This window comes from Lepisma saccharinum, chromosome 26, assembly GCF_977018435.1.
Source record: "Lepisma saccharinum chromosome 26, izLepSacc3.1, whole genome shotgun sequence".
In the NCBI taxonomy this organism is placed as follows: domain Eukaryota; kingdom Metazoa; phylum Arthropoda; class Insecta; order Zygentoma; family Lepismatidae; genus Lepisma; species Lepisma saccharinum.
The window spans coordinates 11687166-11710277 of NC_139254.1; the positions used below are offsets into that span (position 1 = coordinate 11687166).

The 23112-nt window shown below is 40.3% G+C and overlaps 1 protein-coding gene across 1 annotated transcript in view; it reads left to right on the forward strand.

Annotated features, from left to right (window-relative positions):
* Positions 1 to 23112, forward strand: part of LOC145979760 (vesicle-fusing ATPase 1-like) — a 96134-nt gene that overhangs the window by 34560 nt on the left and 38462 nt on the right. The window contains exon 3 of the mRNA XM_083112745.1: positions 16685 to 16906. Coding sequence (XP_082968871.1) covers positions 16685 to 16906 — 222 coding nt within the window. The remainder of the gene's footprint in view (positions 1 to 16684; positions 16907 to 23112) is intronic.

The following is a 23112-nucleotide window of genomic DNA, read 5'->3' on the forward strand; positions in this document are numbered from 1 at the left end:
TGTTGCTATCAATGTGACAGCGAAGTAGATATTGCACGCTGACTGGCCGGCTGTTTCTAGAACTCGATTCTGTGAGCCGCTGAAAGACTCGCGTTGATTTTGCACGGCTTGAGAAATATTCATATGCGTGTGATCAGGTTGAAATATTGATGGAAGCCTGCTCTTTAGTGTGTGCGTACAACATGTTTAACGGCGATGTCGCAACGATGTTATGTCGATAGCGGAAAGCTTTCCTTTCACGTGGCAGAAAGCATGACGACATAAGCTTTATTGCTTGCGTGTCGAATCCGAATCTTAATGGCAGTGTTGCATGATGAACACAAAATGATTTATTTCTCTTCTGCTTTGGGATTCTCTAATTGTACTGTTAAGGCCAGTGGTGCAGGAACAACTCCATGTTACCGCGTTTACCGCCGATAAACTAACTTTTCTCATGTATATATTTTTCTACATGTAGCTTTAATACGAGGGCTATTTTTTTAAACCTCCGATGGCGCCGCCAGGTGGCCCGTGAAGCGCTAGGAAGCGGGGCGTCACGCAGCGTGATTGGCATCACCCCTGCCACTACCACCACCTCCAACGCTTCAGTTGAAGCTGAGCGACGGGTGCGTAGAGATGTCTGCTACAATCGACTCTCCCGCCAAGTGCGAGCTGTGTTAGTGGTCGACTTTATGGAGCCCGGGACCACAATCAGTGCGGCTGCAAACTGTGAGACATTGCGCAGACTACGGAGAGGCATGGTGTCTTCGGGCATTGTCTTGCTTCATGACAATGCCCGACTGCATGTTGCTGGGTCAACTCAAGACCTTCTTCAACGATTCCACTGGGAAATGTTTGATCACTCCACCCCAGTCCTGGCGCTGAGTGACTTCCACCTTTTCCCGGCGATGAAGAAGTGGTTGGGAGGACGGCGCTCCCACACCAATGAGGAGGAGCTTCAGGACACCTTGCAGACCCGTCTCAACAGACAGGCGGCACCTTTTTTTTTGCAGAGTGTATTGGAAAGCATGTGCATCGGTACGATAAATGTCTGAATCTTCTTGGTGATTACGTTGAAAAGTAGATTATACGTGTACGTAACTTTTGTGAATAATACTATTTTGCTATTCACTGTGGTTTTGATGCATATGGGAAATCGCTCATTATATATTATGCAAACTATTAAAACAAGCTTTTAAACCCGAATATAAGTAAATTATTTAAAGAACTTAAGACTGGTTTATGTACACCACTGATCGTTCTCCATCCCACCCTTCTGACGACCAGTTTTCCTCCTCTATTGTACGCGGGGAGGACGAGATAGCCGAAGGAAAAGTGGGTGGGTGGCTTAAGACACGAAGCCTTCGTGGTGTGTCAGTTCCACAGCTAAAACAGCTTTGGCGGGAGAAAGCTGCTTGTTCCTTTCTGTTCCTAAGCCACGTTTGACCCTTTTCGGAAAGCACCAAAAAGCGTCCCTTCCACGTAGTACACCCTGGACTGCATTGTACAGAATATACTGGCTGTGTCTGGACTCGCAGCCAGTAGCTATAATCTTGTGTGTGGCTCGACTTGTGTGCTGTCCACGTTTGCTTGTGATCAGCGGCGTCTCAAAGGGTAGAGCCGCCGTGCCATGGCACTACCCTCAGAAAAAACGCATACCTCGCCAAGTATTGTTAAATGAATACATTGATAGTTTACAGACAAGGAGATTCGAATCTTGCAATCGGTCTAGCTGACGTGACTACCGCCCCAACCTCCTCACTGCATCGCCAGCTGTTTCGTTCCTACCCTCGTGAGGCAACAGTCCGTGCCGCCCAAGAGCTGGCCTAACCCATGGACCTAACCAAGTTGACACACGTGCAGAGGGTTGAAGAAGTCTCAGCAAGGAACATTTCCACCATGAGCCGAGAACAAAGTGGGAGGGGGCGGGGTTAGCCCATAAGAAACCGTGCCCGTCTTCGCCTGGCACGGCGAGGGAATTTTCGCAGTGATGACACAGTTGCCACCTTCAGAGAAAAGTCGCTAAATACGACTGATTTGTAAGACCCGTTGGAGAAGTAATTTCTGCCTACTTTTGGAGAAACGAACCTAGTATTTTTCCAAAGTTAAATTAACATTTTTGATAATAGATAGATGCACAAAGAGGGCCATCCAGACTTTTTTAAAAATATAAAAGTAAAAAATCCTATGATGATGCGAGTTTCCTTTGGCATTTCGACAATTTCTTTTCATAAAGATATTTTCGACATCCAGTTAGAATACGTGTGCATGGAAGAGGAAGAGGTGATACGATTTGTTTTTCCTTACCTGTTATTATTGTTATATTTTTAGGGAAGTGTCGTGTAGTGTATAAATATAGATTAGTGAGTGAAGATGAATCGGATTAGTACGTTATTACTTAAACACACGTTGTTTTCCACGTTACCAAACGAGGATAAACATCTTGGCCACTGGCGCAACCTCAAGGAGGTGTCGGGGGGGTCATTACGGAGGTTTTTTTTTCGATTTCTTGATCATGTTGGCACTATCCATCATAGTTGCCGCCGGCCGCCGCTGCTTGTGATTGTCCTTTCATCCATTTAATCTGATCATCATCGTCGCGATTAGCCAAAGTTGCATAAATGCGACGTAAAATAAACTAAATCAGTGGAACGAACCACAATGTACAGTTGGATCCATGAGTATTACCATGCAAATTGTGCACGATTATTTTCATTAATTTTTCTCTTACATCCTGTGTTTTTAAGCGATGGATTTTTATGTAAGCTGGTGCAGAAGTTGTCAACAGTTTGTCTTGAGTTTTCTTTTAATTCTTCAAGCTCTTGTTGGATCAAATAAAGTGCACGAACATGGTGACGAACAATTTGCTCGGTAATACTCATGGATCCCACTGTACCTCCACCGGGTATCGAACCCGGGATTTCTTTATTACAAGGCGACGACATTAAGGAAGAAATTGCATGTTGTTAAGTTTGTCTATACACAGAAAGGCTAATCGGGACTTTACCTAAAGTTTAAAGTGGGATGCGGACCACTGTGTGCCTCCACCGGAAACTCTTGATTACAAGGCGATGGCGTTACTACTACGCCATTGGGGAGGTCCGGAGGAATTGGAGTTTTTTAAAAATTCAAGTATAAATGCTTTCTCAGAGACCATGCAAAATAGGAAGATATTCATTGCCTCGGTTCGCTTGATACCAGGGCTGCTGGAAAAGTTTCTGCAATCAATATGTAAAAAAGACATGTGAAATTCTGGGAATGGCTTTATCGTTTTTCAAAGTATTCACCCTTAAGATCGATACACTTTGCATACGCTCAAACCAATTCTGAAAACATTTTTTTCCACTCTGAAGCTGATACCTCAGAAACCGCTGTTCGGAATGTGTCAACAGCTGCTTCAGGCGACACAAATCGCTCACCACGCATCTTATTTTTCTTGTGTGGGAATAAAAAGAAGTCATTAGGTGATAAATCAGGCGAGTACGGACAATGAGTCATTAATTCGACATTTTTACTGGACAAAAAATCAACAGTTTGGTGTGCTGAGTGGGAACTGGTGTTGTCGTGGTGAACAATAATGCGACGATTTGGGTTTGTGTTACGCAATTCATTGATGACCTCTGGCAAACAAATTGTTGTATACTACTCAGCATTTACAGTCCTTCGATCTTCTAAAGCAATTGTTGCCACTTGTCCGGTATAACCGAAGAAACAAGCAATCATTTGCTTGGCAGCACTCCTCGAACGAACAACTTTTGTTGGTTTCGGCTCACTTTGAAACCCAAACAGTGGTGTACTGTTTAGTTTCGGGTTCGTATGAATAGATCCCTGTAACGATGTAGTACACCAAATTTGACTTGCCTTGGTTGAATTTTTTGAGCATTTCTTTACACCAATTTACGCGAGCCTGTTTTTGAGCTTCGATCAAGTTGTGTGGGATCCAACGACTTGAAAGTTACTGTACGTTCAGATGACCATGCAAAATCGTATGTATTGCTTTCGTGTCAATGTTCAAGGATGCCTGAATCTTACGGTTTGTCACATGCCGATCTCTCTCTCAATCATTTCACGCACAGCATCAACATTACTGGCAACAACAGACGTGGATGGACGACCTTCACGAAATTCATCACTGAGAAATGTGCGACCACGCTGGAATTCGGAAAACCAATTGTACACAGTCCTATTGGATGGTGCTTCATCCCCCAAAGCCAAATGAAGTCGCTCGATGCATTGTTTCCGTGTTAAACTACATTTGAAATCATAAAAAAATCATTGCTTGAAAGTGTTCACGAGAAATTTCCATTTCTCATACGAAACTACTTCTTCAAACTGCTGTTAAAAATAAACGAATAGGCTTAAACAAACAATCAAAGATAATTTAAACATAAAAAAGGTATATTCTTCCGTTTTTCATAGCGGAACACCAGCGCCACTGTTGGTGGTAGTTTGCAGAAACTTTTCCAGCAACCCTCGTAATCATGCAAAGGGTGAACGAATTTAGTAATATGGTGTGCTTTATACACAAAGGCGGATTAAAGGGGGTGCCGGAGGGGGCGACCGCTCCCTCCTAGGCCCTTGAGGGGGCGTCGTGGGCAACTTCCACCGAGGACCTATTTTATTTTTATCACACATTGATAAATAATTTACACAGTTGGAATGAAGTGGAAAAAAGGGGGAGTGAGGGGGCGACAGACTTTTTAGGATCTCATTTTATTTCTTCAATAAGGCAAATATTGTGGAATTTTTCGAAGAACTACCATTATGGGGAGCAGGAAGCTTAACGGCGAGTGTAACGAGTGACTAAAATAGAGGCGACGAGAGCCGGGGCGAACAAGGATAAGAATGACGAAAGACAGGGGCGACGAATGATAAGGGGCGAACAAAGATAAGAATGACGAAAGATAGGGTGACGAATAATAAGGGGGCAACGAGAGACAGAGGGCGAACAAAGATAAGAACGGCGAAGGATGGGGCGGCGAGAGATAGGGGGCGAACAAGATATGAATGGGCAAAGATAGGGGCGACGAGAGGCAGGAGGCGAACAAAGATAAGAATGACGAAAGATAGGGTCGACGAATGATAAAGGGGCAACGAGAGACAGAGGCCGAACAAATATAAGAATTAAGAAGGATGGGTGCGATGAAAGATTAGAGGGAGACGACAGATAGGAGGCGAAGAGGGGGCGAATAAAAGTAAAGATGACGAAGGAAAGGGGAGGGGCGACGAAAGATAAGCACGAAATGGGAGGATCAAAGGAGTCGTGAGGTGACTAGCCCTTCACAGAGGATCTAGAAAATATTCCCACCACCTCTGCCTTCCCATTCATATTTTCATGCACAGTCTCTGTGGAAAGGCCATAGCCAGGGATAGAGAACAACCGACATATACCTCAGCGCTACTATGGTGACAAGGAAACAATTTAGGCGAACTACAACTATCAATCTTAGTAGCTTGCTGCAAGGGCGAATTAAAGGCTTGAGGGAGCGTTCATTCTTCTCCTGCGCCTCTCACAAGAGATTTTTTTTAAAAAAATGTATTGATAAATTCACAAAGTTGGAACGAAATGTATCAAACATTGTGGCATTTTATGAGCTACCCAAGAGCTAAGAATTAGCAACCTTGGAAGGTGACACAGCAGTGCTCTTCTTTGCCTTCTTGCAATTAGCCCCCTGGTTTCAAATTTTATGCGAATGAAAATATCTCGTAAAATTGTCTTGATCGCTTCGCTCGCAATGCCTACTTTTCTTAGTCTCATCAAGTTCAGAACCGTAGCTAGGGGGTAGCGGGAGTCAGCCATGGGTGCCGAACAATATATTAAATGACAAAAGTTGTAAAAGAGAGAATGCCATGGCGCCCCGTGGAATTATTTGCGCTCTATTAAATCAATATTGTTTTCAGTTTGCAAGAAAATGGATCTAAAAATGTTCTTCCTCGCTTCGCTCGCAATGTATTTTCTTTTCTGTAACGCATTTACCAGAGAGAGAAGTAAGACTTATATTTATTGATTTTGTCTAAAATGCATGAACAATTGTTTGGAAGAAAGGGAGAGTGCACTTTTGAGAGAAAATTTATGTAATTCAGGTTACGCATGTTGCGTGTGTATTTTATATTTCACGTCGCTCCATGTTACATCAGTTGCGCTACCGCAGGGAGGCTTTGCCCGTCAATCTTGAAAAAAAAAAAAGAAAAAAAACAATTCTAGGGGGTCAAATATTGACGGACAAGGGCACCTTCAGGGGGACAATTGTCCCTTTCGATTTCAAATTTTATGAAAATAAAAATACATTTTGTAAAATTATCTAGGTCGCTTCGCTCGCAATACCTTCTTTCCTTACTCTCACCAAGTCCCGTGCCGTAGTTAGTTACTGGTCGAAAATATCGGCATCTCCGCTATCGCCGCCCTCAGCACTTCACCCGATCTCTCGGCCTCGCAAGGAATTGGACGCACGGTATATGTTACATGTAAAAAAATATAATTATATTCGAAATACATTTATCATGCATTTTATGTCTTTTTAAAAAAAATTGCACACGGCTGGGTCTCCAACATTTTAGTTACAACAGTGATTTTATGACATATTGTAGGACTGTAGTTTGTGAGGTAAGTGTGCAGGGCGCCGAAAGTTCGGGGAAGGGGGGCGCCGTAATGGCTCCGAGAGAACGTCTTTAATCCGCCCCTGTTTATACATTGTATGTTGATACACTTATTTTTCACTGTTTCTGTATACGGTTAGAAGTTTTCTTATTTTTCATTAATAAGAATGAAAAATTGATTGCAGGATGGTGTAGAAATTATGATTTTATCACAGTCCAATCACGTAGGTTGAATTGCATCTTTTGCAAATACGGTTTATAAAGAAACAAGCTCTCGGAATGAGGCAAGTGTACATCCAACGGCAAGGATGGTAGTAGGCAAATTGTCCAGCACTATATTCTTACTTTTTTAAAAATTCTATTTCCGGTGTTGTTTTAAAATAATGGATTTCTGTTGATGTGAAGCAGATGTTATCCTCTGCGTATTTACGTTTTCATTTCAATTAATGACCATCACATTGTGGAAAACAGACTGACTAAATACGGTGATGGACAATTCGCCTACTATTTTTTGCAGTTGGGTGTACAAATGCACCCTATAAGATTACATGGTCCATGTTCTGATTGTTTTATTCCGAATTTATCATGATGCACATGCATTTTTTACATGGTTCACCTTTTATCACGTAATACCTGGTCTCGAGTATGAAAATTTCCAAAATCTTGTGTCCGAGTCGACCAAGAGCGGCCGCTCGAGAAAGCTAAAATTCAAATCATAATTTCTCCTGTGATTAATACTTAGTGAAGCTTTTAACTGTGCTAATTAGTTTCTCCAAGCTACCACGATGATTTTCAGTATTACAAAACACTTCCTAATACTACTGTGAAACTTGCGAATATATATATATATATATATATATATATATATATATATTTGGTTGTAGCTTTTCAGCCATGCACCAGTTACATTTGTTTTACATTTAATAATTTTACAATTTCATGATTTTATAATACAATATTTTCTCTTACAATACAGTTGGTAAGTACATATATTATTTTCTTAGTCGGGTTCCTCATAAGTGTTGACAAGGCGTATACCTCATTATATCCTGCTTCTTTTAGATCTCTTAAGAAATACTCACGCATAGTTACATTAAGACGACATTCAAATATAATATGATCAGGTGTTCCTTCAGTTGCACCATACTGACAGATTGGGGATTGCACAATCTTCCTAGTGTACATGTCTTTAGGGACTAGGGTGTAATTTAGCCGACATCTAAGAAGGCTTGTTAAAGAGTTTCTTGAAAGGTTAATGTCTTGATACCAAGATTCCTTAGGTATAAGTGGTTGAATTGAATAGTAATTTTTCCCATTAGTCTTCCCTGTAGTTGTCCATTGTTTCTGCCAACTTTTCAACAATTCTGTTTTAGTATGTGACTCTAGTGCTTTTGCAGAAAATTTAATCCGAAGCGATCGGTGACTTGATTCTTCACCTGCGTACTTGGCTAATGCGTCTGCTATGTGGTTTCCTTCTATGGATGTATGCCCAGGAGTCCATACAAAAGAAATACTGTAACCTGAGTTGGTTTGTTTGTGATGCAAAATGTTTGTTAACAATGTACCAGTCTACATAGTAATCAGCTCTTATCAACCCCAGTGAGTGTAAGACTGACGCTGAATCAGTGGCGATCATTACCCTCTTGAGGTTTTTCTCCTGTATATACAACAATGCTTGACGAATAGCAAACGCTTCCGCCCTGAATATTGAAAATTCTATTGATAATGGGTAGATTTTGTATTCAATTAGATTATTGCAATATATTGCAGATCCAGTGTTACCAGATGCGGACTTTGATGCGTCTGTATATATATAAAAATCTTCATTCCCTACAGAGTGGAATATGTTATTCACCATACTTGGCATTGCCGTTCGTGTATCTTTATCTGGATATGGAGGAAAGTGAACGGAAAGTGTTGTTGCTAATTTATAATAGTCTGTCGTAAAGCACGGAGACGTTGAAAATCTAATAACTTTCGGTATGAAATCCTTAATCGACTTGTATGCTGTGAATAAGATTAAAAGATTTAATTTATATTTAGCTGTACGGGTTGATGACATTAAGGATTGTAAAAGTGATAATTTTGGAACTTGCGAAAATAATTACAAGTTCAGAACCGTTACTGATTACACAAACGTCCAAGAACATGTTTTAAGAAATTTCGTCGAGACAAACCGGCGTTGGACAGTGAACATCTCTCAGTGCAATTGGATTCTGAGCCTGGATAATCAACTCTTCCTTGCTTACTCCTCCGTTTCGAATGGAAACAAAAGACACCACCACGCCCACATATCTCCGTGAAAGTGGTTGCTTGCATGTCCGGCGAATTGATCGGAATGCGACTGTCAAGGACTGTTTCGTTCGGTTCCATGCGGCAGACTTCTATGAACTAGTGGTTAACGCAACGCCGAACAGAATTCTGGTTTCGAGTCCTGACGGAATATTTTTATCGCTTAATCCCCCCCCCCCCCTTCATCGTTACGGTTGGTCTGGGAAGCTGAAACACAGCGGCGTGCATACGGTGGATTTATCCGCATTTTTTACTTCCAGCATTACCGACTGGGGGTGGCCTTGGGAGTTATTTCCAGGGTTGTTGAAGGTCCAGGGACTGTAAATGAATTGAATTCTCTTCCGGTCTCCAAGAGAAAATAAGCAATCGTAAATGGGTTCTGGACCGTAAAGAACCGATTTCTCTTTAAAATATATAAATTCGGTCCCGGAATCGAAATCTCACGGGAGAGAAAAGTAAGGTCCATAAAAGGTTTCATTTAAATTGGCTCGAACTTAATTCTCTGCAGAAAGTGGTACCGTAATCTCCCTTAGGAGATTCAGACCGAAGCTACACGGGACACGTGTCGCTTGAGTGTTTTGAGTGCCTTTATTTTACTTCGCTTTTTGTGCCACTTTTTGACTAAATTGCGAATATAAGGATGAGTGATGACATGATGAAATTGATGAATGTACACTCACAAACATCGATTCCCTGGATTCGAACCCGGAACCTCTGGCGTCGTAGCGCGATGTGATAACGACTCCGCCACGGGGGCCGGCATATGTCGCTTGAAAACGAGGCAATCAACAGCAACGTTTCACGAGGGTATACAACGTATACCGCCGTATCCCTTCAACTACAGCCCCGAAGTTACGAGAATAACATTTGCCCTAAGTGTAGGCGCGGAGGGGCGCTGAATTCGGCGTATGAGGCGCCACAAAATTTTCCTTTGGCCCCGAACACAATTCACCAGCTACTGCTCTACTGGATAAACAAATGCAAAATAGCGTGTGAGAGCTGTTTAGCTGCGTTTCCCTTGCAAGATAAACAGCCTTGCTTGTGCTCATGATTCTATTTCAGTTAAATCTCCAACGTGAAGGTGTTTGCGTGTTCGCTCCCACAGGAGACATTTACGGTGATGATGACATCGCAGCAAATTTGCACTCACCTTTTACGCGAGTTCGCCTGGAGGAAAACGCAGTGTTTCCATCTCTCTGATGTACTGCCAAGCTCTAGATGGAACCTGTGTGTGTTTGAATCAGTGGCGTAACCAAATCATCAGGGGCCCGCCCGCAAGAAACAAATTTGACCCCCGTACAGACAGCAACAAAAGTTTCTTTCCTAGAAATTTAAGTACTTTCAATGGCTGGTTGAGCTACACTTCCAAGTCTGTCGTGTATCTATGAAATATCATAGAGGCTCCCCGTCGAGTTTTCTGAGCTTCGAATGATGCTATTACTTCATTAAAGCCTGAATCACACGGAACTGGATTTCCAGTAGGAATGCCCTAGTTGGCGCTGGACTGGCTTCCCATTTGCTAGTTTTCGCCTCACACGTTACGTGTTACCGTACTTGTCGGTATGCTTTTGTTCCCACAAGACATTGCGCAGAGCAGAAAATCTGTACTGTAAAGATGGACGAGCAATTTGAAGAATGTTGTAGGAGAATTATTGCTTTGTGCTTTTATTAAAAATGAAAAAAGGAAAGTATGGACTAGAGATTGGCTCGAAAAGAATATGATAATCAATGCGTACCGAACAAGCTTTCTAATTAACTCGGGTATGCATATTCATACATGAGATCAAACATTTAATTTAATACACTTGTAATAATACAGATTTTCATTTTCGGCTAATTTTATTTGTCACATACACATCTCATCGCTTTGCATAAATACCTAAATATTAATGAACTGAACACGAATACACTGCACGTCATCTCTTTCCTTACTTTTTTTTTTTTTTATCGAGAAACTAACAAAAACAGCCAACACTCGGAAACCACAGGCAAGAACTCCCCTTTGCAAACTCACAGATTATCTTCACATGGCCAGACTTTGCTCTGGTTGGCTGTTCCACAGAATCCAGTCGAGGAAAGCTAGTAGCAATTCGCGATTAAAATTACCACCTGACCGCTAGTGTCGCTTCCAATATGGCCGCTCTACGTAGGATAGATCTTTGTTTACATTCAGTAGTAGTACGTAAAAGCAGCGTGTTGTCATTGCTGGTATGGAAGAAACGTTTAAATTACGCGTTATATTTAAATTTTGCGAATGCGATGTGAATTCCAGGAACTATAACGAAGGTGAAGTTGTGCTGAGAGCGAAGCATTCAATTATGATAATAAAAATAACACAGGAAACGCACACGAAACTAATGAACTATACGCACTGGTTTTCCAAAGCGGTGTTGTTTCATCTGCACTGCACCTCAATTGTATAACTGCCTAACTGGGGCTCTCAGAAATGATTTGAAAATAAAGCAATTCACCTGTATTGCAAAGCTTGGGAGGAAATAAATGAAAACATGCTGTTGCAGTTTTTTTCCCCCAAAGAGGCAGGCTGGATTAATAACAACACCGGGTAATGATGATAATAATAACTAACAACAATTTCATTGAGGCTATTTTCAGCAACATTTGCATGTCAATTATGTTTTTCTGACTTAGCTTTATGATTACGGACATTAATTAATTCTCAAACTATTTTCATCTTTGCACTTAATCGACTCGCACCTGTTCCAAATTACATACATAATACATTGTTTTCGAAAAAAAGTTATATTCATAATGAACAATTTAAAACTTACTTTCATGGCAATAAAATCATCTTTCCGAAAGATTATTTCGGAAAATTGAGTGAACAGACACGTAATTTCCTTGCCGCATTTCAGTTATGCCAATCTTGTCAATCAGTTCTGTTTTCCCTGATTTATTTAAACATTTCATTTTGTTGATTCGACGGGTGGAAAACACGTGTAAGCTTTTCACTTGTCCTGAACCACAAAACGATTTAGAGCAAAAAAACTGAACAGTATACGCTATTGCCCATGCTTTGAATGGCTTCAACACAGCGAAGCGCAGCGAGGTGTCCTACGTGTTCCTGAAAACCTCATCAGATGGCATACGGATAATTTTAATCGCGAATTAGAACATGTCGTATTCCTCCAAACCAGTCAAGCAGGCAGCCATCACATTCGGGCAGGTAGCCAGTTCAGCGCCAACTAGCTGGAAATCCAGTTCCGTGTGATTCGGCCTTTACATCAGTAGATCTTGCTCTTTCCGATTCAACACTGCGAATGCTTAGTCCGCTAAGCCTGGCCTGAAAGTTTTAATTTTGAGAATGATCGTTCTTCTGTACCGATAGCGATAATCACGGGAAAAGTAAGAAACAATCAGAGATCGAGAACATTAGAAGCTAGTGTAGAATTATCAACAATAGATCGACTACCTTCTGCCTAAAGTCTCTGCACCTTCCCCTCCATCGGTTCAACTTGAGCCATAAGGAAGCTTCACTCTGTCCCTCCCCTCCAGCGGGAGTACGATGCACAGGAGTCGCGGGTCTGCGCAGACTCTTTCGCCTGTGGTTCCAGTATAGAATAAACTTTTCCAAAGCTAATGGAAAGTGTTGGTGTAAATCAGGAGGATAAATCATCCTCGTACTCGATGCGGAGGGCAATCGTATCAAGTTCCTCATCTTCAGCTGTAGGAAAAACTCACTAATATTAGGCCTATCCACGCCCTCAGATATGTGTTTAAGTTGAGCAATAACTATGTCCAACGCTGCTGTTCTAAAACAAGTCTTAGGATTTACTAATATTTCATCCAGACCGATGCCGGCCCCCGTGGCGGAGTGGTTAGCACATCGCGCTACGACGCCAGGGGTCCCGGGTTCGAATCCCGGCCTGGGCATGGATGTTTGTGAGTGTTTATTCATCAATTTCATCATGTCATCACTCATCCCCATCTTCGCAAATTAGCCAAAAGTGGCACAAAAAGCGAGGTAAAATAAAGCAAATCAATCAATGATCCAGACCGACAGACGTAGTTCATCGAAATGACGTTTTACTTGTCAAACTCTTGTTGAGTTCAATTCCCCACGTTGTAGCTAGTGATTTAACCGCTAACAATGCTTTCTTAATATTCTGGCTGTATTAGGACAACGAACAGATTGAAATCGGGGAGGTAAGGAGGAAAGGGTGCTTTTTATTCAAGACTAGATTAAATGGGCAAAATGTCGAAGCAAGTCATTTTGAAAATATGCGAAAATGTTGCACTTGAGAAATACGAAAATAATTTATACTCTTTTTCTGGCCCCCTTAGGCTTCGGACCCCTCCTCATTGTGGGCCTTTATGTTACGCCTCTGGCCTGGATGCTGTCTTTTGTCCTTGTCTATTCTTTGGATTAAATGGTAGAATATGAAAGCATGAGCTGTTTCCTGTATTTTACATTCAGTTTTTTGGATCAAATGTATTTTTACTTTGGTTATTTGAACATAAAGTTTGTTGTTAACTGTAAAAATGAGAATCTTTCCGCTTCTTTGTAACTTGAAATGTAAAGGTAAAAAAAAGTAAAGTTCCCCGTGCATATATCACCGTGCTATGAAGGCACATTTAGAGGATATTGGGGTAGGGCCCCACACATTCTCGATATTTTGGAGGTGATGTGATCAGCACCACGCTCCGGTCGCCTTTACCCCCCAAGGACCCATTGATTTGATGCTGGGTGAGTCCCAGAACCGCTTTATGCGGGGACAAGGCCGGAAAAATTCCGACCTTAGATCAGCCACCCCGGGAATCTTGAACTTGAAAAGAGCGATGTCAATTTTCAGGGGGGGGGAGTCGACAGACCTGTGCGACCCTCCCCGTCACGATGCCCATGTATAGAGGTTAGGGTCATGGGTTGGCACCACTGTAAACATGAGCTGTCGGTGACTTCATACAAAAAGAGGCTGGCGCCAAAGGCGGGAGCGGGAGGGCCACAGCCCCTCAAAAAAGCGACTGCCTCCCGTGCCCCCAGGCATGGTCCTGCAGTGGCGTACCCAAGGGCGGGTTGGTTTGCCACAGTATTCCTAAAAGAAGAACACCAAAGGCAGGAAAAGATGGCAAAAATGAGTGCTACTAAAAATGGTATACCTACCTCCCCCCTTTCGAAAATCCTGGGCACCCCACTGTGGTCGTGTATACATAAACACAGTGAGAGAGAGCGTGAATTAATTAGTCGGGTTCAACTAACAACAGCGGAAGAATAATACGATTTTAATGGTTATAATTTAATTGTTAGTATTTATTTATTATTACTAAACACTTCTGAATGACAACCAATAAGATTTTCTCCCTAATTAATGGCTTTATGTACAATAATCAACGATAAACATTTTTTTGCGTATAACTTTAAAACATCTGCTTGCGTGCGTGTTTTTGTTCATATTAATATACCGTTTCAATGAATGTGGTGTTTTTTTTTTACTTATTTTGAGAAGTCATTTATTTGATTGTTGTTGATTTGGTTTCTTTTACTTCGCTTTTCTGCCACTTTTGGCAGCACGAAGATGCGTATGAGTGATGATATGATGAAATTGATGAAGGGGCACTGACAGGGGCGCCGACTTGTCAAAATTATTGGGGGGCTCTGATCACTGAAATAAATGATTCACTCCCTCCCTTTCTAAAAAAATAAAAATTACGTTTTCATATAGGAGTTTTTAAGCAGCTATTATATTCCTCATGCAAATGAAATGTAACATGAAAAACGTTTAGAAAATGTTTCAAAGTCTCTTTATGTATTTTGTGTCTGCTCATTTGTTTTTTAGATATTAACATTTTTATTAAAAAGTATGTATTTACATTACGAGGCCAACCTAACAGTTTTATGCCGACCTTGGTAGCTGAGCGTGTTGGGTGGTCGACTTAACTTGCTTTGATCCAGATGTCTCGGGTTCGAGTCCCGGCGAGGGCATGGGTGTGTTTTAATGTCCGCAACAGACATGTGATGGGTTGAAAATAACCTTAGTGTTGACGTAGTTTTATTCAATTATTTACATAAATGCTAACACAAAATGCAGGAAAATAGATTTACTTTTTTGTTCTTGCTACAATATTTTACTTTTTTAAATTGAATTTTGCAATAATAAAAAAATAGCATGTACACTAAGATATAAAGTGACATACACAACAAAAACATATGAACATGATTTAAAAATAAAGCAAAAGTTGCTCTACGCACTGGGTTATTTTTTTATGAACTCATTAACGAGCAGTTTCAGGTCCCAAATTATCAAGCACAGTTTGATGTATGTGGACTACCGCTAAGCTGCTTAGTCTCTTCTACCCCATTGTAGATCTCAAATATGTCTTTAGTCGGCGAATAGCACTGAATGACCTTTCGGCTGTGGCTGTCGTCATTGGCACAGTGCGGAGGACCATCATGAATCTGGCAACTTCAGGCAGAAGCTCCTGGAGGTTACCGTCTTCCAAAAGAAGCTTCCTTATGTCACGTATGGTAGTTAGAACCACTTTCTTCTGTTTGGTGATATCACCAAGCATGGAGATGTGTAAGGAGAGCCTATCGGCATCCAAGTCTTGGCGAGAGAATTCTCGCGTTTGCTGAAAGTTTGTTGTGCAACTGTTCACAACTGAGATGCGTTCTTTCTCTACGTCTGTTACTTTTTGTAGTCCTGTAGATTCATGTTCTTGTTTAACACACGATTTTGCTGTGTCACAGACGTCAGTGTATATCGATTTATAATGCTATTTTGGAGTGTAGAAGTCTCTTAGGGACGTGACGTTGCCGGGGCAATTCTGGCTCATCAACGAGGCTGGGTTTGCCCTCTGTGCATTTCTGCCAGAACTGTTCAAAACCCATTCGCTTTTCTTGAAAGATGTCAGTCAAGTATTTTAGTTTTGATTCCACTTCTGTAGCACCAATGCGTGGAAACTGAATTTACAGTTTACTTCTTCTATTGGACCCATCACATGGCAGTAGAGGGAGAGAAAGAAAAATGTCTTGAAGTGAAGCATTGTCTCCAGGTATCCAGCACATTTTGATGCTGCGTCAGTAGAATCTTCTTCTGAAAATTTCTGAAAAAAATTGAGAAGATTTTCATAGTTCCTTAAGATCTGTTGGAGGTTGTCAACGTCCAACGACGAGAGCAAAGTGGTCGCAGTCCAGTATGGCCAGCCTTCTGATTCACATCAAAAATATTCCTAAATATTTGCATTCTTTTAGGGGTATTCCCAAACAGTCTTTAACAAGTCGTTGGCTAAATTTTTTATGTCTGATTAATATATGTATAATAGTAAATAATAATTATATACTTAGTATATAGTAATAAGTCATGTGTTTTGCTGTCTCCGGTCATACCCCCAAAAGTTGATGGTTTAGCGGTCTCATCGGTCAACCCCAAATCTTGAACAAGCATGACAGACTTGGGTAGCCATTTTCCTCACTGTGACTAAACTGCCTCCTGGTGGCCGACAGCACAACTACGAGTCTGCAATAGAAAGAAAATAACTTTTTTGAGATTATATTCCACAAAAAAATTACATATGCAAGAGAGGCTCATTACCCTTCATATAAGAAATGAATGAAATCGGGAACATCATTTTGACGTATGCTGTACAATAAGCATTGGACTCGGTGAAGCCTTGTGAAATTGGTAAACACAACAAGAAAACAATTTATCTACAGTATAGCTTCTAGTAACCTTTTTTCTTAATGAACTCAGAAATGACCAAAGTGTCACTTACCATGTTTTACACCCAAACCCTTCATATATATATTTGCACATTATGTTACCACTGAAGATTAAAAAATGCATGTTTTGTTTATTTTTAGGCATATTGAAGTGAAAACTGGTCCTGGCCAGAGCTTTGTTTTCACGATCAAATTCCACAATGAGATCTCACCTCACTCAATTGGATTCAGCTTGCCACAGAGGAAGTGGGCTACGCTCTCCCTCAACCAGGACATTGATGTGAGCCCGTACTATTTTGATCCCAATGGCAATGAGTTCCTTGCAACCATTTCACTGGAGGTGGATTTTCTACAGAAGAAGAGGTAAGTGATCTGCAAGCATTGCCCGTTATTGTAGAATTTTAGTTTAGTGCAATAAAGTTACAATTTTTTTTAACAAAAGTAAGAAAGAAAACTACTGGCAAGACATTTGGCAGGAATGTTTTATTTACCTTTATCATGAACACACAAAAAGTCTCCTAAAATTGAAGCTGTTCTTTGGTTACCATATTGGAAAATGGTAGCCAATTGTAAGATTTGCTTCATATTTCAGTCACCAGTTTCAAACAATAAATGATGTACATCAGTGTTTCACACCGTCAGAGTGCAACCAAGTACTAGGCCTTGCCATCAAATGTACCAGGCTGCGATAGGTTCTCCTGAAATTTGCACTTTTCATTAACATATACAGCATGTCCACAAGAACATTTCGTGATTATAAACACATATAGCATCGCTCTCACAGAATGTTTTTGTGGACACGCTGTATTTTGTAGTGGAAATATTCTAATAAATTGGAATTTTTTCAGTGTTTGAAATGCAACATGACAATGAAAGTCAGCACTTACCAAACTAATTTCAACCTAATTTTATGTATGTCAACAAGTCTAGACATTCATTCATTCATTCCATTCATTGTTTTCTGCCTAATTGGCAGGTTTTTCACTGCAATCTCCAGCCTTCTCTGCCTTACGCTTCGTAATAGCATACGAGTCATTCCATGCCAAATTAACACAGATATGTGCAATTTCCAACCTCACCATCTCCGATTTTCATAGAATTTGGGGAGTTGAAACTATGCATGGAACTTAGTAACTATGAAAATTTTTAGTTTCGTTTGTCCTGTAATTGTTAAATTATTCAAGGTCAAAGTTAGCAGAAATTGCCCTTTTTGAGCCCGCTTACCTATACTAAATGTGCTGTAGCTCCGCCCCTATTTTGCCTAGGAAGCTCAAATAAAGCTTATTGTACAGGGAATTGAACAAGCTTTCCAGTGATATATAACAAGCCCACCTTTGGATAAAAATATAATTTTGTCACGTGACCTTGACCTTTGACCTTGAATATCTCAAAACATGTCATCACCAAAAATCGTGAAAAAAATATATTTGGTCCCTCATGCCATACTCTAAAATATATCAAAAAATCATTCTGGGACTGCAATGGGATCAGAAGATACAAAATAATATGTGTAACTGTGTGACTGATAAAAGCCTCATTACATGAACTATGACAAGTCAAAAGTCCTTTAACACCCCCTACAAAATGTAAAGGAGTTATCCTAGTCATGAAAGAAATAGGTTATGCACAGGGAGATCTCTAGCTGTGTGTGTTAAATGCAGGTCCGGCATAGTGTTGACGGCCATTTTGAATTCAACGCAAAAATTTCAGAGGAAAGGGGGTGATGTGATAGCTACAGGGTGGCGCACGAAATGTCATACCATTCAATCGCCTCATAAAATTTTTAATATCATATATTGAATGTTCAAAACACGTACGCGGGTGTGTTGGTTCATGGAAAATCAGGTAGATGTCAGGAGAAGTCAGTATCAGACTCTATTTTGTTGCGAAACAGCAACAGATGGCGGATAATGGCCGGTTGAGTGTCGAACAGAAGGTGAAAGTTGTAATGTTTTTTGCAGAAACAAAGAGTTTGGTAGCGACACAAAGGCATTTTCGTGCACACTTTGGTACAAGATGGGCTCCCTGTAAACAGACCATTCGCAGATTGTGCCAACAATTAGAAACCACTGGCTCTGTGTTGGAGAATAATCGACGGCGCCAGTCAAGTGTCCGAACACCTGAGAACATTGAAGCAGTTCGCGTGGCTTTGGCACGAAGTCCAAGCAAATCAACAAGAAGGGCGGCTGATGAGTTACAAATATCTCGTAGGTCAATCCAAAGGATTCTCCACTCTGATCTTCACTTGTTCCCTTACAAAATGACAGTTGTCCAGAAACTAACGACAGTGGACAAGGAACGAAGGCATCAGTTTGCTTCGTGGTTAGTGGAACAAGATCATGTTCTGCACAACACTTGGTTTACAGATGAGGCATACTTTCATTTAAATGGTGTGGTAAATAAGCAAAATGTTCAATTCTGGGCAAGTGAACAGCCTCACAAACTGCATGAACGTGAGAATTATGGAGAAAAAGTGAGTGTGTGGGCAGCAATTTCAACTCATGGAATCATTGGACCATTTTTTTTTGATGACACAGTAAACAAAGAACGATACAAGGAAATGTTGGAGAACTCATTTATTCTGCAGCTCTTGGCAACAGGTCTCCATTTACACACTCAGTGGTTCATGCAAGATGGAGCCCGCCCACATACTGCAAACATTGTTCTTGATTTCCTGTATGAGATGTTTAATGTGCGTGTAATGTCTAATCGGTTTCCTGAATGTCACGAAGGTGGGAGATTGTGGCCCCCGTATAGCCGGGATATTAATCCTTGTGACTTTTTTTTGTGGGGTTTCTTGAAAGATAGAGTTTTCGCAAGGAAGCCTGCAGATGTAGTGCAACTCAAGGCCTTTATTGTGCAGTTGTGCCATGAAATTTCGGAGGACTTGTGCCGGAGGGTTGTGACAAATGTAAAGGTTCGCTTGCAAGAGGTTGTGAACCATAATGGTGGACACATTGAACACATTCTGCACTAAACAAACTTTCCATGCTCTGATAATTCACTATGCATTAATTTTGTAATGTTTCGATAATAAATAAATGTGTAATAAACTAAACAAATGGTAAGACATTTCATGCGCCACCCTGTATATCAAATCAGGCTAGAATTTCACGAGAAATGAAGCAGTGAAGGTTTTTCCAACGTATCTTTAGCCAGCAAAAAGTTATACACATATCTTTCAGTTACGATATAGCACATTATAATGTTGTCAATGTTCCTGTGAGCACATTCATTGACGTCTCTCACACTCACATAGAACATTTGGCAATGTAGCAGGTGCAACATCATCGCAATCAGCAACTATGCCTTCTCTCAGATGGTCAATATCACGGACTTTTAGTACATGCACCATTCTCTTCAAATTTTTCTGAAGGTAAAAGTCCTCCTAAGATGTTAAATCTGGGGAATGTGCAGGCCTTTTAATAGATCAATGTCTGCCCATCAATCTACCTAGAAATTTACGATGAAGAAATTGCAAGAATGTCCACAGAGTGTGGTCACACTCTGTCCTGTTTCAAAACTCTGGAAAAGTACCATATACCGTAAGCAAGGATGAAAAACCTGTTTACTTAACAAATCCAAGAAGCCCTCACCATTTAAGGTCTGTTGTTGAATATGGACCAACCATTCCCTTTCTCCGTACACTATACCACATCAGGTTACCAGCAACGACCATTCAGCTGGGATCTGTCTACTGTAGATTATGAAATCACAGGTATTGCATATTATTTTTATTAACTTCACCGTGAACATAAAAATTAGCCTCGGCATTGAAAAATTTTACATTGCAAAGGAAGTGTCACGTAATTGTTTCAGTTACTTTTCCCAATATTCTTCACTATTCAACTATTTAGTGGGCCTCCTCGATGGCGCAGTCGTAGCGTCGTCCCTTGTAATCAAGGGTTCGACACCCGGTGGAGGCACATAGTTGTTCAGATCCCACTTCAAACTGTAGGTCCAGTCCCGATTAGCCTTTCTGTGCATAAAGTGGACTTAAAACAAGAAATCAATCAATCAATCAACTATTTAGTGAATGTCGCTGATTAAAATCATATGCAATGGTGCGTATACTTCTTTCTCTCCCGAGATGTCAGCGTGATCTGAATGAGTTCCTAACACGTTAGGATCATTCTAATGCTTTGTTTTTAACACCTCGAAAAGGAGAAAATGGTTACAAGCATGCAGTAATAACTTTTTGCTGGCTAAGGATAAGTTGGAAAAACCTTCGCTGCTTCATTTCTTGTGAAATTCTAGCCTGATTTGATATAGCTATCACATCACCCCCTTTCCTCTGAAATTTTTGCGTTGAATTCAAAATGGCCGTCAACACTATGCCGGACCTGCGTTTGACACACACAGCTAGAGATCTCCCTGTGCATAACCTATTTCTTTCATGACCAGGATAACTCCTTTACATTTTGTAGGGGGTGTTAAGGGACATTTGACTCATCATAGTTCATATAATGGGGCTTTTATCAGTCACATAGTTACACATAGTATTTTGTATCTTCTGATCCCATTGCAGTCCCAGAATGATTTTTTGATATATTTTAGAGTATGGCATGAGGGACCAATATATTTTTTTCACGAATTTTGGTGATGACATGTTTTGAGATATTCAAGGTCAAAGTCAAGGTCACGTGACAAAATTATATTTTTATCCAAAGGTGGGCTTGTTATATATCACTGGAAAGCTTGTTCAATTCCCTGTACAATAAGCTTTATTTGAGCTTCCTAGGCAAAATAGGGGCGGAGCTACAGCACAATTAGTATAGCTAAGCGGGCTCAAAAAGGACAATTTCTGTTAACTTTGACCTTGAATAATTTAACAATTACAAGACAAACGAGACTCAAAATTCCCATAGTTACTAAGTTCCATGCATAGTTTCAACTCCCCAAATTTCATGAAAATCGGATATGGTCAGGTTGGGGGCTGTGTTGATTTCACATGGAATGACTCATACGACCCAGTTAATTTAACATCATCCATGAGCTAATACTCTGTTTCTTCCACGGACTTTTCCTCTTTCAACCATTCCCTCCAAGGCATCTCTTAGCAGGCAGTTCCTTCTTAGACAGTGTCCTAACCAGTTTCTTTTCCTCTTCTTGATGGTCTCCAGTATAGATCTTTTTTCACCAACTCTTTTCAGTACGGCTTCGTTTCTTACCTTGTCCGTCCATTTTACACGCTCCGTTTTTCGCCATGTCCACATTTCAAAAGCTTTGAGTCGTTTCTCTTCATTTCTTCTCAACGTCCAGGTTTCTGCACCATATAGTGCTACACTCCAAAAAAAAAACATAATCAAACTAATTTATTTATTAATATATAATTTCAAGGTTACATATTAATTACTGTGTAAATTTAGGAAGGTCTTTAGGAGTAAAATTGTTGTTATCGGAGAATCAACTTTTATAAAAAAAATGATTTACCAAGCTGTGGTTTCACAAAGGTTTGAGAACTATTGATATACATAAGAAAATGAAGAGTTTTTGTTTCCATAATTGTTTGTAGACTTTCAACTATTTCTATGTTATGAGGCATGTTAACATAATTTGTATTGTCCTCAGTCCTCAGATTTGCAGAGTGACCAAGAATAAATTTGATTTCATATTGCAGCATATAGTTACCTCCTTAAAAAGAGAGGTACAATTTCTTATAAATGGATTATATTAAATTAAATTATAATTATAAACATTCTCATGAAAATTTTCCCCCAAATAATTTCACATCCTTATAATTTATAGAACACAATTTTTTCCCCTCATGGAACCTTGATTTTGCATTTTTCAGGGAACCACGCTGAAAAACACTTAAAATGCGGAAAAATGTAAAATCGAGGAAAAAGTTTATAACATTTTGCTATGTTATGTCCATCAAGATTGAATGTACAGGGTGGCCCAAAAGTCAGTTTCTCCTAGGAGAGAATAACAGCCTTCTGCATACTTGCTTCCGTCAGTTCCTACTCCCACCACCAGACTTGCTTCCGGTAGTTCCTACTCCCACCACCAGATGCTCACAATTCAGCAGGCTCTACACAGATAACGCTAATGCTAAACACCGTTTACTTGGTGGAACTCTTAACAGCACTTATTTCTTAGGATTACATATACAGTTTCTCTCAGGGGAAACTGACTTTTGGGCCACCCTGTATAATGTGTAAAAATGTAAAATCGGGGTTCCACTGGAATGATATTGAATGACTGAAAGTTTTGATAAAGCTATGTAGTCATTGTAGTTAGATATTACATGTAAATGTTTAGATATGGACTATGTAGACAATAAAATTAAACTTACTCTCGCAAGCACTACCTGCAAGGGGGAGGGAACTTAACTTATCTTAACTCTACGAATTTGAAATTTTAAAATTTTCTCTCATTTTACATGCACTTAATATTATCCAATGTTGTTCAGTTGTAATGTATGATCTTGATGAAAAATGCTATTTCTTCAAAATGTGTACGAATCCTAATGGAACTAAATACATTCTAATTTTTTCACTAATCCAATCACTCCCAAGCATGAATATAAATAAGTAATTTTCTTGAATCTTCGTAAGTTAATGTCA